The sequence below is a fragment of the Orbicella franksi genome, chromosome 7 (genome assembly GCF_964199315.1).
Source record: "Orbicella franksi chromosome 7, jaOrbFran1.1, whole genome shotgun sequence".
In the NCBI taxonomy this organism is placed as follows: Eukaryota; Metazoa; Cnidaria; class Anthozoa; order Scleractinia; family Merulinidae; genus Orbicella; species Orbicella franksi.
The window spans coordinates 24211443-24224374 of NC_138151.1; the positions used below are offsets into that span (position 1 = coordinate 24211443).

The window sequence follows — 12932 nt, forward strand, 5'->3', positions numbered from 1 at the left end:
AACTTAAAGGATTTGTAGCACGTTGAAACATGCTTCCTTTAAAGTCCGTAACATACAGAGATGACGTCATACGACTTTATTATTTCTGAACAGACGCCATCTTTGAACCATCGTGCAGTGCATAAAGTATATTGTTACAAATAGTCCAAAACCGACAAAAAAGGCATAGAACATCAAGAAGGTTGCCAAATTTTAAGTATGACAGAATTTTAAGTATGACACAAAATACGGTTGCCATGGAAACATCAAGATCCTAGACCGAAAAAATGCGATACTTATTTTTTTTGCAGATAAATTTTAGACAAGTCGTCAAATTTAAAGTTCATTGCTTAAGTGCTTTTCAAGTTACAAGCGTTCAAAGGTTAAGGGGACTCTAAGGTTTTCATCACCCCTCTGGCCTGAAATAGTTATGCAGTTGACCCAGATCAACTTACATCTTGCTTTCAGAAAAAAGTAATTTGTAAACGTCAACTGTGTGTTAATAATTTTTCGCGCATTAGACTCAAATGGAAATGGATAACATTGGACTGGACGAAGATCCCGTCAGGATTCAAAATTCTGGAGTTTCCCTTCAAAGCCAATACACGTCACTGAATCAGGCTTCTCGATTACAAAACGTATCAGAAGATAGAGGGAATAATGTTTCATCAAACGTTTCGCAAAGCAGCCAATACACACCTCTTCATCCGTCGACACGCTCCTGGGAGGTTCCTAGACAACATGTGACTCTAGAGAAGATAATTGGTAAAGGTGCATTTGGTCAAGTTGCCAAGGGAAAAGCAGTAGATCTTCGAGGACGGCCTGGGAAGACACTAGTGGCTATTAAAAAGTTAAGAGGTGTGAAATGCTTTAAAAATAGTGGTAAAACAGTGCCGGATATGTTATGCTATTCTAATCGTCCATTTCTAGCTTGGAGTCTTGGCAGACTTTAAAATACTCATTATGCTAATGATTCCGAGCTAGTATTCCGTCAAAGCAACATGGTTAGTGAGATATCGTGATATCGTGGATTTCATACTGATGTCAATTATTTTTAACTTTGTTTTCCAAATCGATTAAAGGAAAACAGTTGTTCTAAATTGTTGTCGATGTAATGAGGGTTTGACCCCAAAAAATTGGCATATTCAAGTTAGTAGCTGCGAAACATCAAGGTATAAATCATAAGTATTGAGTTTTAGAAGTCTCATTTGGGATTATATTGCAGAGAATGCGCCCGAGACAGACAAGAGAGACTTGTTATCAGAACTTGAAATAATGAAACAGCTAAAGCCTCATGCTCATGTCATCAAGCTTCTGGGATGCGTCACTGAATCTGGTAAACTTTGGGATAAAACCCTTAAAGAAACGCTTCTCAGTGTTTTGAAATCTCTCTTGACTCTATTCAATACCCTTACCTTTCTTGGTGTTGAGTCAACTAGATGAATTTATGAATGCGTTGCACTTACAATCACTTCGAAATAGAATAATTCTTAAAGTGCCACTAGCCCCCGATTGATAAAATCCCCGCGTTTCCACAGACGTTTAAACAGGAAATTTCTATGTTCACGACCGCGCAAAGTGGGATCTGGGTCGGGCTACTAGTGACGTCACTTCGGGAACCGGACTAAAACACTCAAGAGACTTCTGACTGAACTTTTAGGGCAATCAAAACATTTTCGGGTTATTTGTGATTCATATTTTATCAAGACTGGACAAGAACTTTAAGTGAAAGAACTGTATCATCTAGCATTACAATTCAGAGTCTAGCAACGACTCGGACGGCTGCGAAGTACATATCTTTTTCCATTTCGAAGTGCGTGTCGCCAGTCGAGATCGCCGCGATGTATAATTATATTTAGGCCGGGATCGACAATTTGCCGGTCCATTTGGGTTATAAAGGTACAAACAATGACTGAAGAGTTAGCTTACAGCTCTTAAAGAGTTATAAAGATGTCAATGAACACAAAGAGTTGGTAATTTGACTTTACGGAACGTACAAATTTCGGAGTGTCAAAACACTTTTACATTCAAATATTAATTTCCCCCGAAATGCAAGTTAAAATGCGATGCAGTCGTACTCCACTCTTGCCTACTTCTCCAGATCAATGATTGAAAATAGTTTTAACATAAGAGATAAGCAGAGATGTCGGCAAACAATATTCGAAGGTGAGGTAACTTTTCGCTTTGTTATTGTCGACCGACCGTTGTATATGCATATTCAATTACTGTGTCGAACACAAGCTACGCAAATTTGCATATTTCGCACTAGTGAAATCATGGAGAATCCTTCGACAAGATCTTGAAAAGAGGTTCAGTATACTTTCAGTTGAATGAATACATTTCTACTTCACATTTAGTTTGAATGAAATGTCCATTTTACGCACGCTAATAACCTGGGAGTCCTCGACTTGTTAGTTTGCATTTCGGTTGACTGACAAGCGCATTCTTCTTTTAGCGCAACAAACTCCGTCGGTAGCTATAGAGTCGAATCTTAATCGTTTGTTTCGCTTTCCTCATATATTTATAAATGCCTGATCCGTTCTAAGTTTGTAATTTAGATGTATTTCGCTCCTGAAAGACGAAGCTCAAAGAGCTAAACAATTCTGTATTCGGAATGGCCATTGAGAAACACGGCCAGATTACGGGCGACCTCCGGCGTGCGTGTGTTTTTATTAAAATCCACAAATACATAGCTAGTTCACCAGTTCGAAATCTCAACAATCTTCTTCACGTCGTTGTAGAACGTAGGTTTCGTTCATTACTCGTTTAGACAAGTCTCTATTTCAAAACGCGATGCGTTTAATTTACCGTGTAATTTCGTCACCTACAGTTTCGTCTGGAACTCGGAGGATCGTTTGCGCTCGAAATAGTCAGATGGCTTCCAGCTTATACCAAATTCCTGTCTTATGCAGTACCTTGACAATTTCAAGCTTTCCACTAGAGATAGAGAAGAATATACAAGCCATGAAAATCTCTAGGTTTTTACAGTAGCGGCGAACCCGAGATCGAAGAAATCCTCAATGGCTCCCCGGCTTAAGCTTCGCACAGATCAGCCTACTTCTTTGGTCTTTTTCTCGTTTCTGGTAGAGTTTCATCGAGATAGAGGTATTGAATGAAGAGGAATACTCTATTCTACGCATCCTGTATTGCTACAGCCTCTAAGAACATATCTTCCTTGCATTCTGCAACGATTTTGACACACACTATCACATGTTCGCATACATTCTTCTCAGAAAGAAAATTTGTTATTCCCGAAGTGACGTCAAAAGCGAACTCGTCCCATTCTACGCTGTTCCTCGGTCGTGAACATGGAAAAGGGCAAATTTACAAACTTTAAAAATACATAGAAAATTAACGAAAATAGCTACAACGATAATTTTTTCCCAGTGGTGATCAGGAGAAAAAGGAAATTTATATTAGCGAAAAAAAATTTTGGGGGTTAGTGGCACTTTAATTACAGCTTCAGTGTGCCAGTGAAAATCAATTTGATCACCGCTTTGGCTATATATACATCTTTGTCCAGACACGATCCCTATTATTGTTTAACATCACCAGTGTCTCTTTTCGCCTCTCTCGTTTTCTTCTTAGAGCCTTTGTTAGTGCTGATAGAATATGTTCCATTTGGAGACCTGCTGGGATACCTGAGAAAGAGCCGTGGACTGAATGACACTTATTACAAAGACCCGGATATCAAACCAAAAACAACTTTGACGTCACAGCAGCTGATGAAGTTTGCTTGGCAAATCGCTGATGGAATGTCTTATTTGTCATCCAAACGAGTATGTAATGTACTCATTTATTTGGCCTTTATGTCTTGCGCCGTTATTGGAATATTGCGGATTTGCACGTTATTGTTGGAAGCGTCTCAGTCTAACGGTTTCCACTATGTCATCCTGCGACGATGTAGCGTTGGTCTGTTAAGGAACTAAAATCGGCTTGTCAATTTTTCCTTAAAAAGAATTGACTAAGGTGTGAATATTTGCCTTAAAAGAACTTTAATGATGATAACCAGTTTTTCTTCACGTGACATGTACAGTCGAGCCCCCATTAAGCGGCCGCCTACTAAACGGCCACCTCTGTTAGGTGGCCAGCAATTAAAGTCTCAATGAGGGTTTTTCTATTGTTTCTACCCTTGTTAAGCGGCCAGCCCCCTCTAAGCGGCCATTTTCACGAGGGCGGCTGTTTAATGGGGGTTGAACTGAACTTACCTTGGTCGTCTTCGCATAGCGGAAATTTTTCTAGGGTAAAAAAGTTCCACCTTGTATGTCTTGTATCCAATTTTGCACTGTCACTGATCTGTAGATCGTGCGGATGTTATCGATTTCTTTCTTTTTTTAACATCATATGATGTTAAAAGATTAAATTAGGCAGTTCGCTCAAGACCTTATAACTATTTTAATTGCAATATAACTTGTCGATTAAATAAACATGTACATGGGTTTAAAATCACGTCGAATTGTTTGAATGCCGGTGGTTCGCGACATTTGATTTATTTGTTTTGTCTCCCACGTATCGAAATATCACCAATAACGTAACCTTGTGTTTCAGATTATCCACCGAGACCTAGCAGCTCGTAATGTGTTGGTTGGTGAAAAAGAAACATGTAAAGTGACAGACTTTGGAATGGCCAGAGATGTTCAAGAAGACAACATTTACGAACGAAAATCAAAGGCAAGAGTCAAGATGAAGAGGCCCAGAGACTTGTCTCTTCAAAACCCTTCGTGTCAATTGTTTGGGAGACAAGTCTCTAAGACAAAATGAAACTAATCCAACCGCAGATCAGTATTTGTTTTAATTATTTTTCAAAGTCCGCTTTGCTCTGACGAAGGGCTAACGCCTGAAATGTCAGCTTCATTAAGTCGCTACATGTATGGTGGTCAATTTTACATTTTTTTATTGCCTTGGTATATAAATCTCATTGTTACACTCATTTCAACAATTTCAGTTTTACTCTTGAAGAGCAAAAGAGTGGAAAACAATACTTTTCTCTCAAGATTTTGAGTTAGGTGTCCCTTTGAAATAAGTGTCCTCATGTACATACTACAAGGGACCAGTCCCTACAACATGTTCCCTCGTGTAAACTCTTCAAGAGAATAATCACAGGGACTATTCCGGTGCCTTACGAAACGTTATCACTATACCGAATAATCGGGTATTTAACCAATAACTCATAAATCAAACCCCAATACTGCCCTTCTCGTCTGCCTTTCAGCTAAAAAGTTCTTTTCTTTTTCTAGGGGCGTCTCCCTGTTAAGTGGACTGCAATGGAAGCGCTCCTTTATGGGACATATTCAACAAAAAGCGATGTGTGAGTACTTGTACCAGGATGACCATATTACTTTACGTGACTAATAATAACAGCTTCTCTTGCTCGTCCATGTAAGACAGAAAAGATACACTGCATCAATTAATGTTAGCACTGATTGGACATGTCTCGGGTTGTCTGAAAGGTGGATAACACTATCCAGCGGATAAATCACTATCTAGCGGATAAATCACTATTCAGCGGATAGCATGGTTTGTTTTGTTAACAGTTATCCACTGGATAGCTGTTTATCCGGTGGATAGCGTTATGCGGCCTTAGAATAACTGTGGCCAGACTGTTAGCAAAGAATTCGTCAAAGATTTTGGATTGTTTGTTGTTATTATTTACAAGTAAACAAGGATTTTTTTTGCCTAAGACATAAGAGAAAGTTCTTCCAAATCTTGTCATACATGCACAACCTGCAAAATTATACTACTATTTATAGCATCATTCCTTAGAAGGGCAGTAGTATAATAGCATCCAGGAAACAAGCCGAAGAACTTCCAATGGTATTATTTTTAAGTATCAAGGTCTGTTTTCACCATATCATAACTATCGTTTAAACACTCATTTGTCTAACAGGTGGAGTTATGGAGTTCTCCTTTACGAGATTTTCACGATAGGTAAGTTAGGTAGCGGCTTACTCCCTGGTAGTTTTTTTACTGCGCCTTTCCATAACACTCGACATCTACTCAATCAACAGCCACCCTTTCAGGACACAGAAGCTAACTTCATTGTTTTCAAAAGTCATATCTGTGGGTTGTGAGAGGTAGTTTGCGATCGACATTGTTTGTTTCTTTTTTTCTTCCAAAGTTTGTTAGTGGTCGTCGAAATTATGATTGACGGAGCCAAAAACACTATTGTCAGTCCTAGGGTTTGAACCTAGTGTGTTGTTAAAAGGCGCAGAAATGTATGTAATAAAGGAGGTTACAGTTAGTTTAGTGAAGTAGCTCTGTTGGGGTTTGCAGTTGGAAGCTAGAGCTTCTGGGTTGAAGTTCCTTTCTGACCCTAGCTAGAGTTTCTTTACCATAGACCCGAGTTCAACTCTTCGACCAAGTTTGCAAGATGGCTAACTGGTCTGTTTCCTTTCAAATAGCATTCATAATTTGTTACATTCTGTTTTCAATATTCGTTTCTAATGTTTGTTTTGTTACCCCGGAATGGTCTCTCATTAGGAAAGGATACTTATGACTTTTTTTTTCTAATGGCAGCCATTCTACCTATAAATTGCCGCAGAAATAGTTACAATTTTGAGATTGCGTTTATTTTCGAAGGAATCGTGGTCTTGATGTCTTATGAAACTGAAATGTTGTCTTCCAGGTGGTTCACCATATCCACGGATGGATGGCAGAAAAATTGTAACCTGGCTACAGCAAGGACAGAGAATGTCGAAGCCACAACACGTGGATGAAAAATTGTAAGCAGCTCTTCTTTTTCTTTTTTATGTCAACATTAGTTTTTACAATAAGTGACTTATTTCTCACGCGCTGATTGGTTCATTCTTATCATCAATAAGAGAACAGACGGATAAGATTTTAATGTATGCAAGCTTGTGGTTCCACAGCCACTTCGACAATGTTATTACGCAATTTATCATCAATAAGAGGACAGACGCATAAAAAACTGACGTCAATTTGTTAAGTTGAACATGAAATTAGTTGCAGTTGTTGCTTTAGCGCTATCATTTAATAGAATTAGTCCTTAGGCGCCTACCGGCGCAGATATGTCCAGGATTGAACGCTAATGAGATTCAAATTCCTCATGGTAAGCATCACAAAGTGTCCTCATTGGTAAAAAGTCGCCAAAACACACACAATTCTCTCAAATATGAAGTAATATGAAAATGTCAAATAACCCTGCCAAATATGAAGTACTAATTAAACAATACTTACGTTTAATCCTGGACGTAAGTGTACTGGCGAGGAGACCAGATGACATGAGATGCTAAATGAATATTAGCATCAGGAAATTATTATCCTGAATTATCTAGTTCACCAAGAGGCCTAACTAAAATGTCAGCACCACCACCCCTTCCCTCTTTGCCTCTTCCCCGTTCCCCTGAAAGAGATGCTAATCCATTTAAGTTTATCCACCCGGCATTTTTTCCCCTTGGTCCAAACTTTCAACAATACAAAAGGTTTAAAGGCCGCAGCCACGGCTCGAACACAGTCTCTAATCATCATTAGTAGAATTCTACTAGTATACTAATGCAAATGCTGTAATCTGATTGGCTGAGCCATTGAACACTATCAGCCATTAGTGTGCAATTCGCTGGAAATCGTCTAGGAAATGACCAGGTGTTGTTTTTGTTTTTCCAAAGTTTTGAAGGAACGTTTTGATGCGAATGGATAATTAAATTTCTGAGAAGTCAAAATGAAGGACATTTACGCTGTCTTGACATTTAAGAAGTTGAAAGTATTGAAAAAACTGATGCGCGCGAACACTGAACACACAATTTATATCTTAAATGACTATTCAATCTGAGCGACCTTTTCCAGGCGCAAAGCTTAATACGTCAAGAAATAGGCCTCATCAACTATGACCTCATAGAAGTCCCGAGCTCATAATCTAATTATTAATTATTAGGCCACCACGCCTCCTAACGGATGTAGCATCATGACTTCTTAATTTATTCAATTTTAGATATGGAATAATGACGAAATGCTGGCAAGAAAACCCAGATGAAAGACCAATATTTACTGAATTGAGGAATGAACTCAAAGAAATGGAAAACCAACACAAGGTAAGTTCATGGAGGATTGATTTTCAATTGTCAAAATTAATTTCAGTTTTAAAACAGCACTAGGAATGTTCATAAGAAGTTATAGTGAACCAGCCTAGACGAATGCCGTTTGCGCTTGTTGTTTAAACGCGCTTAAGAAACCAAGTGAAAGAATTGATCAGAGCTCATAGAAAGACCTGGTAATGGTTCTTTTCACGGATAATTTTTGGTTTTTTGAATATACTGAAATTCAACGGGGATACGAGGTAATTTTGGGTAGAAACTACAAAATTGCCTGAAAGTACCTGTCATTCAAGTTAAATTATATTATGCATGATGCAAATAAGAAACAATTACCGTGACGAGCTATCGAATACTTGCACGGTAAAAGTTCGAAGAACCCTTGCAAGCCAAGTGATTGTTTTCTTTCTATATTTTCTTCTCCGCAGAGGTTGATCAACATGGAAATGTATGACAAGCAGTTGTACGCAAACGTTGAAGATTTGGTCGTGTAGGAGAACGGACGGTCCTTTTCATAATGATGGTGTAGGAGACAGTACTGACTGACTGTATAGACATTGTAACAGTTACTCCCATAACTAATTAGAATTAGTATTGTGATGATATATTTTGGCTCTGGAATTTAGAATTTGGAAGATATGCATTTAGTTTGAAACCGTTTTTTGACACTAACCCAACATTTCCTCAGAAAAACACTGAACTTGGTTGGAATTATTTCACTGAGCTCGCGAAAAACAAAAGATTTGTTTGGTCTTGCTTTTATACAAGAAAAAGAATCCTGATAGGCTGGTGTCGAAGAACTGTTTGTTGTAGTTAATAAGATTCTTACAAAACTATTTAAAAAGTATTCCGATCCCTTGTAAACCATGTGATTCCTTGTAACTAGTTCACCTAACGTCGTGCCCTTGGATGGAATACAAACTGAACGTAGTTATAAATTTTCAGTTCTAGGTTATAAGTACCGTAATTATAAGTTCATTACCTTATCACCGAGAAAGAAATATAGTGAGAAGTTCCTGAGGAAGCCGCACCAATCACCTCTACTATTGCCACAATACGAGCATTATTGCCCGAATGGTGTCGTGGTTCAAGCCCTGACTAGTATACGGGCGGAGGATTTGAGTGATGAAATCATACCCATGGCATAATTTTTTTTAAACTTCTATCCAGTAAAACATGTACTGGTTATGCAACACTTTCGAGTGGTGTACCAGGAAATATTCCACGAGTCAATTTCTCTGTTTACACACAAGCCTTTAGGCAAGTGTGCATACTAAGAAAATACAAGTTGTAAGTGGAATATTTCACGGTATCCCACGAGAAAGTATTGCATAACTACTTTATATCATACCATACAAAGTACAGTGGCCAACACAATGCAGCGCGCAATGGGAAGGTCGAGTGTAACATCTTTGAGTATTCAACAGCTTTCCTGTTTTCTGCTGATTGGCTGAATTTCCTATGGAATCGGTATAAATAAAAAAATATATATTAAATATCAACACAGCTGTGTACTGGATTATTTGCTGTACTTTAGCAGATTATAGCAAATAGACTAAGCATTTAGAAAATTTAAACATGAAGCCTCATAGTCGTGTTTTTGAAGTTTTTCCTCGAGTCAAATTTTACGCTAATTAAAATTTGTGGTTCTTAGATCATCCTAAACGTGTTCTCTTTTTTATTTTATTTTCTTTTTTTTGTTTTTTTGTTTTTCAGTCCCTAGTTTTGAAGTAAATTTCGATTATTGCTTAAGAAGACAAAAAAACCTGAGATACCAGGAGCCATAATCGGAGACGGAGACCGTAAGCGCGCGCCATTTGTAGTATTGGAGCTGTCCTTATGATATGGGACAATTTTTCTATTTTTAGGACAAATTGCGCCATCCAGTGTGGCACACGCGCGTACATGCTGCGAGGATTTTTGCGGATGTAGCGCCAGGAAATGGCGTCCGAAATTCCCGAAACGTTTGATACTTGAAGCCCAACACTCAATACGTTCATGTCTGTTGGGATTTTACTTTGGAATTTTCGTCGTAAGTTGCTCCAGTTTGAGTGAAGTAAGACAGTGTTGAATTTAGTTGTGTGCTGCTTTATATCACTGTATGACCAAGTTGTGAGCCGATGCTTCTTTTACAAGAGCTCCACATTACTCCACTCTAAGTTTCGCATGCGGTTGAAGATTAACAGCTTTTCCAAAACACAGCAGAAAACTAGTTGGATATATTTGGATATGGCAGCGTTTCAGGACTTCAAAGTTTCCCTCCTCTTGCCACACGCTTGTGAGGATTTCGCTAGAGTCTCGAAAAGTCAAAAAAAAAAATAAATAATAATAACACTTGCAAATTTGAGTTTCGCCTGAATTGTAAGCAACGCTTGATGTTTTATCAAGGCCCAATAAGTGACAATTACGTTTATGTCTGTATATGCTGCTCAGTTTGTTTGTGTAAAAATCCAATAAATTGTCTGTTGTCGATGAATAAGAGCGCCTGCCGATGCGTGTTTTGTACAGTCAGTAAGACATGCGTGTTTTGTACAATCAGTAAAGCATGACAAATTGGACTTCCCCACTTTCGTGTGAAAACGTGCATTGAACTCATTTAATATCTCTAGTTTTTAAATTTTTTAAGGTTGATAAATGTTTGAGAACATAATAAAAGCTTAGCTGAAAATATGTGAATACAGCATAAATATCGGCAAAATTACGATGACGCTTTCTTTAATCAACTCGAACAACGATTTCGATTTTGTTTGTTGACTGTTATCAAAACTCCTTGTCTGTTTTATTTTCGCGGTGTAAATTTCACTATGCTAAAGAAACACATGATGTTAGTAGCGTTTTGGCGTTGGTGAAAATTTTTGCAGCATCTCGGCACAAAAGGCAACGAAAGAAATCTTTGTTAAGATTTGTTGACAATTGAAAAAACCGGATTTGAAAGTTCACGCGCTGCACTATGAAAATGAGCTACTTAATGTACGCGTCAGACTTTCCTTTCAAAAACTTATGCAAACTCGCCAAACAAACAGAAACAATAAGAAACTATCAAAAACAGAGCTTAGTTATGATTAAGCATTGTTTGGGAAACTCACAAATTAACTCGATACCAGACTAAAGAGTTTTCATACATAACTTTCCTTTACAGAACAGACGTAAAACTTTACGCGTACAACTAGCACGAGCAGATATTATTCAATTTACAGCTCGAAATTGAAGTCTTATTTACGACCCCGAAAAACTCACCTTTTCCATTAGCTCAGGGCATAAAACTACATATAAGAGCCCTGCTTCTTATTCCCTGCCATCGCTGGGAAAAGTCTGCAAGAGAATCTCGCAACTCTCACCATTTGATCACTCAACGTGACAACATCCACGCGAGAGCCCCCGACATGTGCGTAGATACGCGCGGATATAACAATCTTATTTATGTATTAATGGTCTAATATAGATATAGATGTGGCCCGCCTAGATTAGCTTAGGCTATCTTCGGGTTCGCCCTGTTACTATTGTCTAGCTTTTTTAACTTAATGTGTATATATTTCATGATAAAGTTGAGTATATGACGTCAGGATAGCGCAATTTGATCTAAAAATAAAAAAATTGTCCCATATCATAGGTGTGCGCGGATCTCAAGACTTACGGTCTCCGTCCCCGATTATGGCTTCTGTTAGAATTTAATTTCTATAGGAACTTCGCCGTTGTTCATTCATGTTGGAACACGTGGTTGTGGTGCTATATGGCGTTTCTATCGTTGAATGTGTCCACGCTGGCCTGAAGAAAAAGTCACAAGGAGGCATTTCGTACTTTTTTAGTTCTTTAGTCCTGAGAAGGAAATAAACCTCGTGGACAATACACGGGTATCTATTTCCTTTTTCCACATTGAGGTCATCTTTTTCCTTACACCACGCATGTGTGATATAATCGTTGTCTTGTTCATCTCTATCTTCGGATTCAGACCCTCGCGGCTGCCCGTGGCTTAAAGGTATACTTGGGTCTCGGCTGAGCATGTTTTGCGTCGTTCGTGATGATTCTGGTCTCCGAGCATCACCTGAGTCATGCAATGCAGGCCTCACGAGCTAACCGTGAACATTGAAATATGGCTGGAGAATAAACAAGAAAAATAAATTCAATGAGAGATAAGGTATCAAGAAACAAATGGTGGAAGTGTAACATGTTAGGCACTTATTGCATTATGCATAGCGCAAAAAAGGAGTAGCTGTATTGTTATACCGAAGTGATAACATTTCCCACGTTAAAGATGTAAAAAAAAATTTATGTACTTTAATGCTTGCTATTTATTTGGGTCCTTATTGTTTGAGTACGCTAATATTCACGCCTTCAACACCACTCTATTAGATACTGCGTAAAAAAATTATGCTAAATTTTCACGAATAGTCTCCTTGTTGTAAGTTTAGAGCGCCTGTTTGGAGGGAATATACCACCGGACAACCTGCTGTTTGAGAGATTCGTACAAGTGAATATTAAGATACCTGTATAAAGTACAAATACCGACTGGTAACGGTCTTAAGGCTTTGAGGACGGAAAAGTCCTTGATAAGCCTAAACTTTAATTCAGTTTGTAAACTTAGTAGTTCTTTTTCCGGCCTGTAGGTGCTGGTGGATTCAGTATGGCGCCGTTGGAATCAGACCTTGAATCTCTGTCGACCGCTGACTTAAAATTTGCAGGAGGTTTGGGCAGGTCATAATCTATACTTTGAGAAGATTAAAAATGTTCACACGAGTCGGATGAATGACGACAGATAACCAAATATACAGGTACGATATTTTCTCACTCCTTTCTCACGCTTTCATCTACAATTTGAGACAAAGAGACTGTTTTAAAAAAGCAAAATCAGAACACAAACTCACGTGGATCGTCTTTGTCAATGTTGGAAATTGCCTCTTTTCTTGT

The 12932-nt window shown here is 38.4% G+C and overlaps 1 protein-coding gene across 1 annotated transcript in view; it reads left to right on the plus strand.

The window, feature by feature from the left end:
* The window catches only part of LOC145492291 (uncharacterized), a 175111-nt gene extending 166419 nt beyond the window's left edge, over window positions 1-8692 (plus strand). Inside the window, exons 11-19 of the mRNA XM_081471705.1 lie at window positions 501-837; window positions 1205-1315; window positions 3568-3758; window positions 4528-4650; window positions 5217-5287; window positions 5867-5907; window positions 6605-6701; window positions 7928-8027; window positions 8456-8692. Coding sequence (XP_081327831.1) covers window positions 501-837; window positions 1205-1315; window positions 3568-3758; window positions 4528-4650; window positions 5217-5287; window positions 5867-5907; window positions 6605-6701; window positions 7928-8027; window positions 8456-8521 — 1137 coding nt within the window. The 3' untranslated portion in view covers window positions 8522-8692. The remainder of the gene's footprint in view (window positions 1-500; window positions 838-1204; window positions 1316-3567; window positions 3759-4527; window positions 4651-5216; window positions 5288-5866; window positions 5908-6604; window positions 6702-7927; window positions 8028-8455) is intronic.
* Window positions 8693-12932: the final 4240 nt, after the last annotated feature.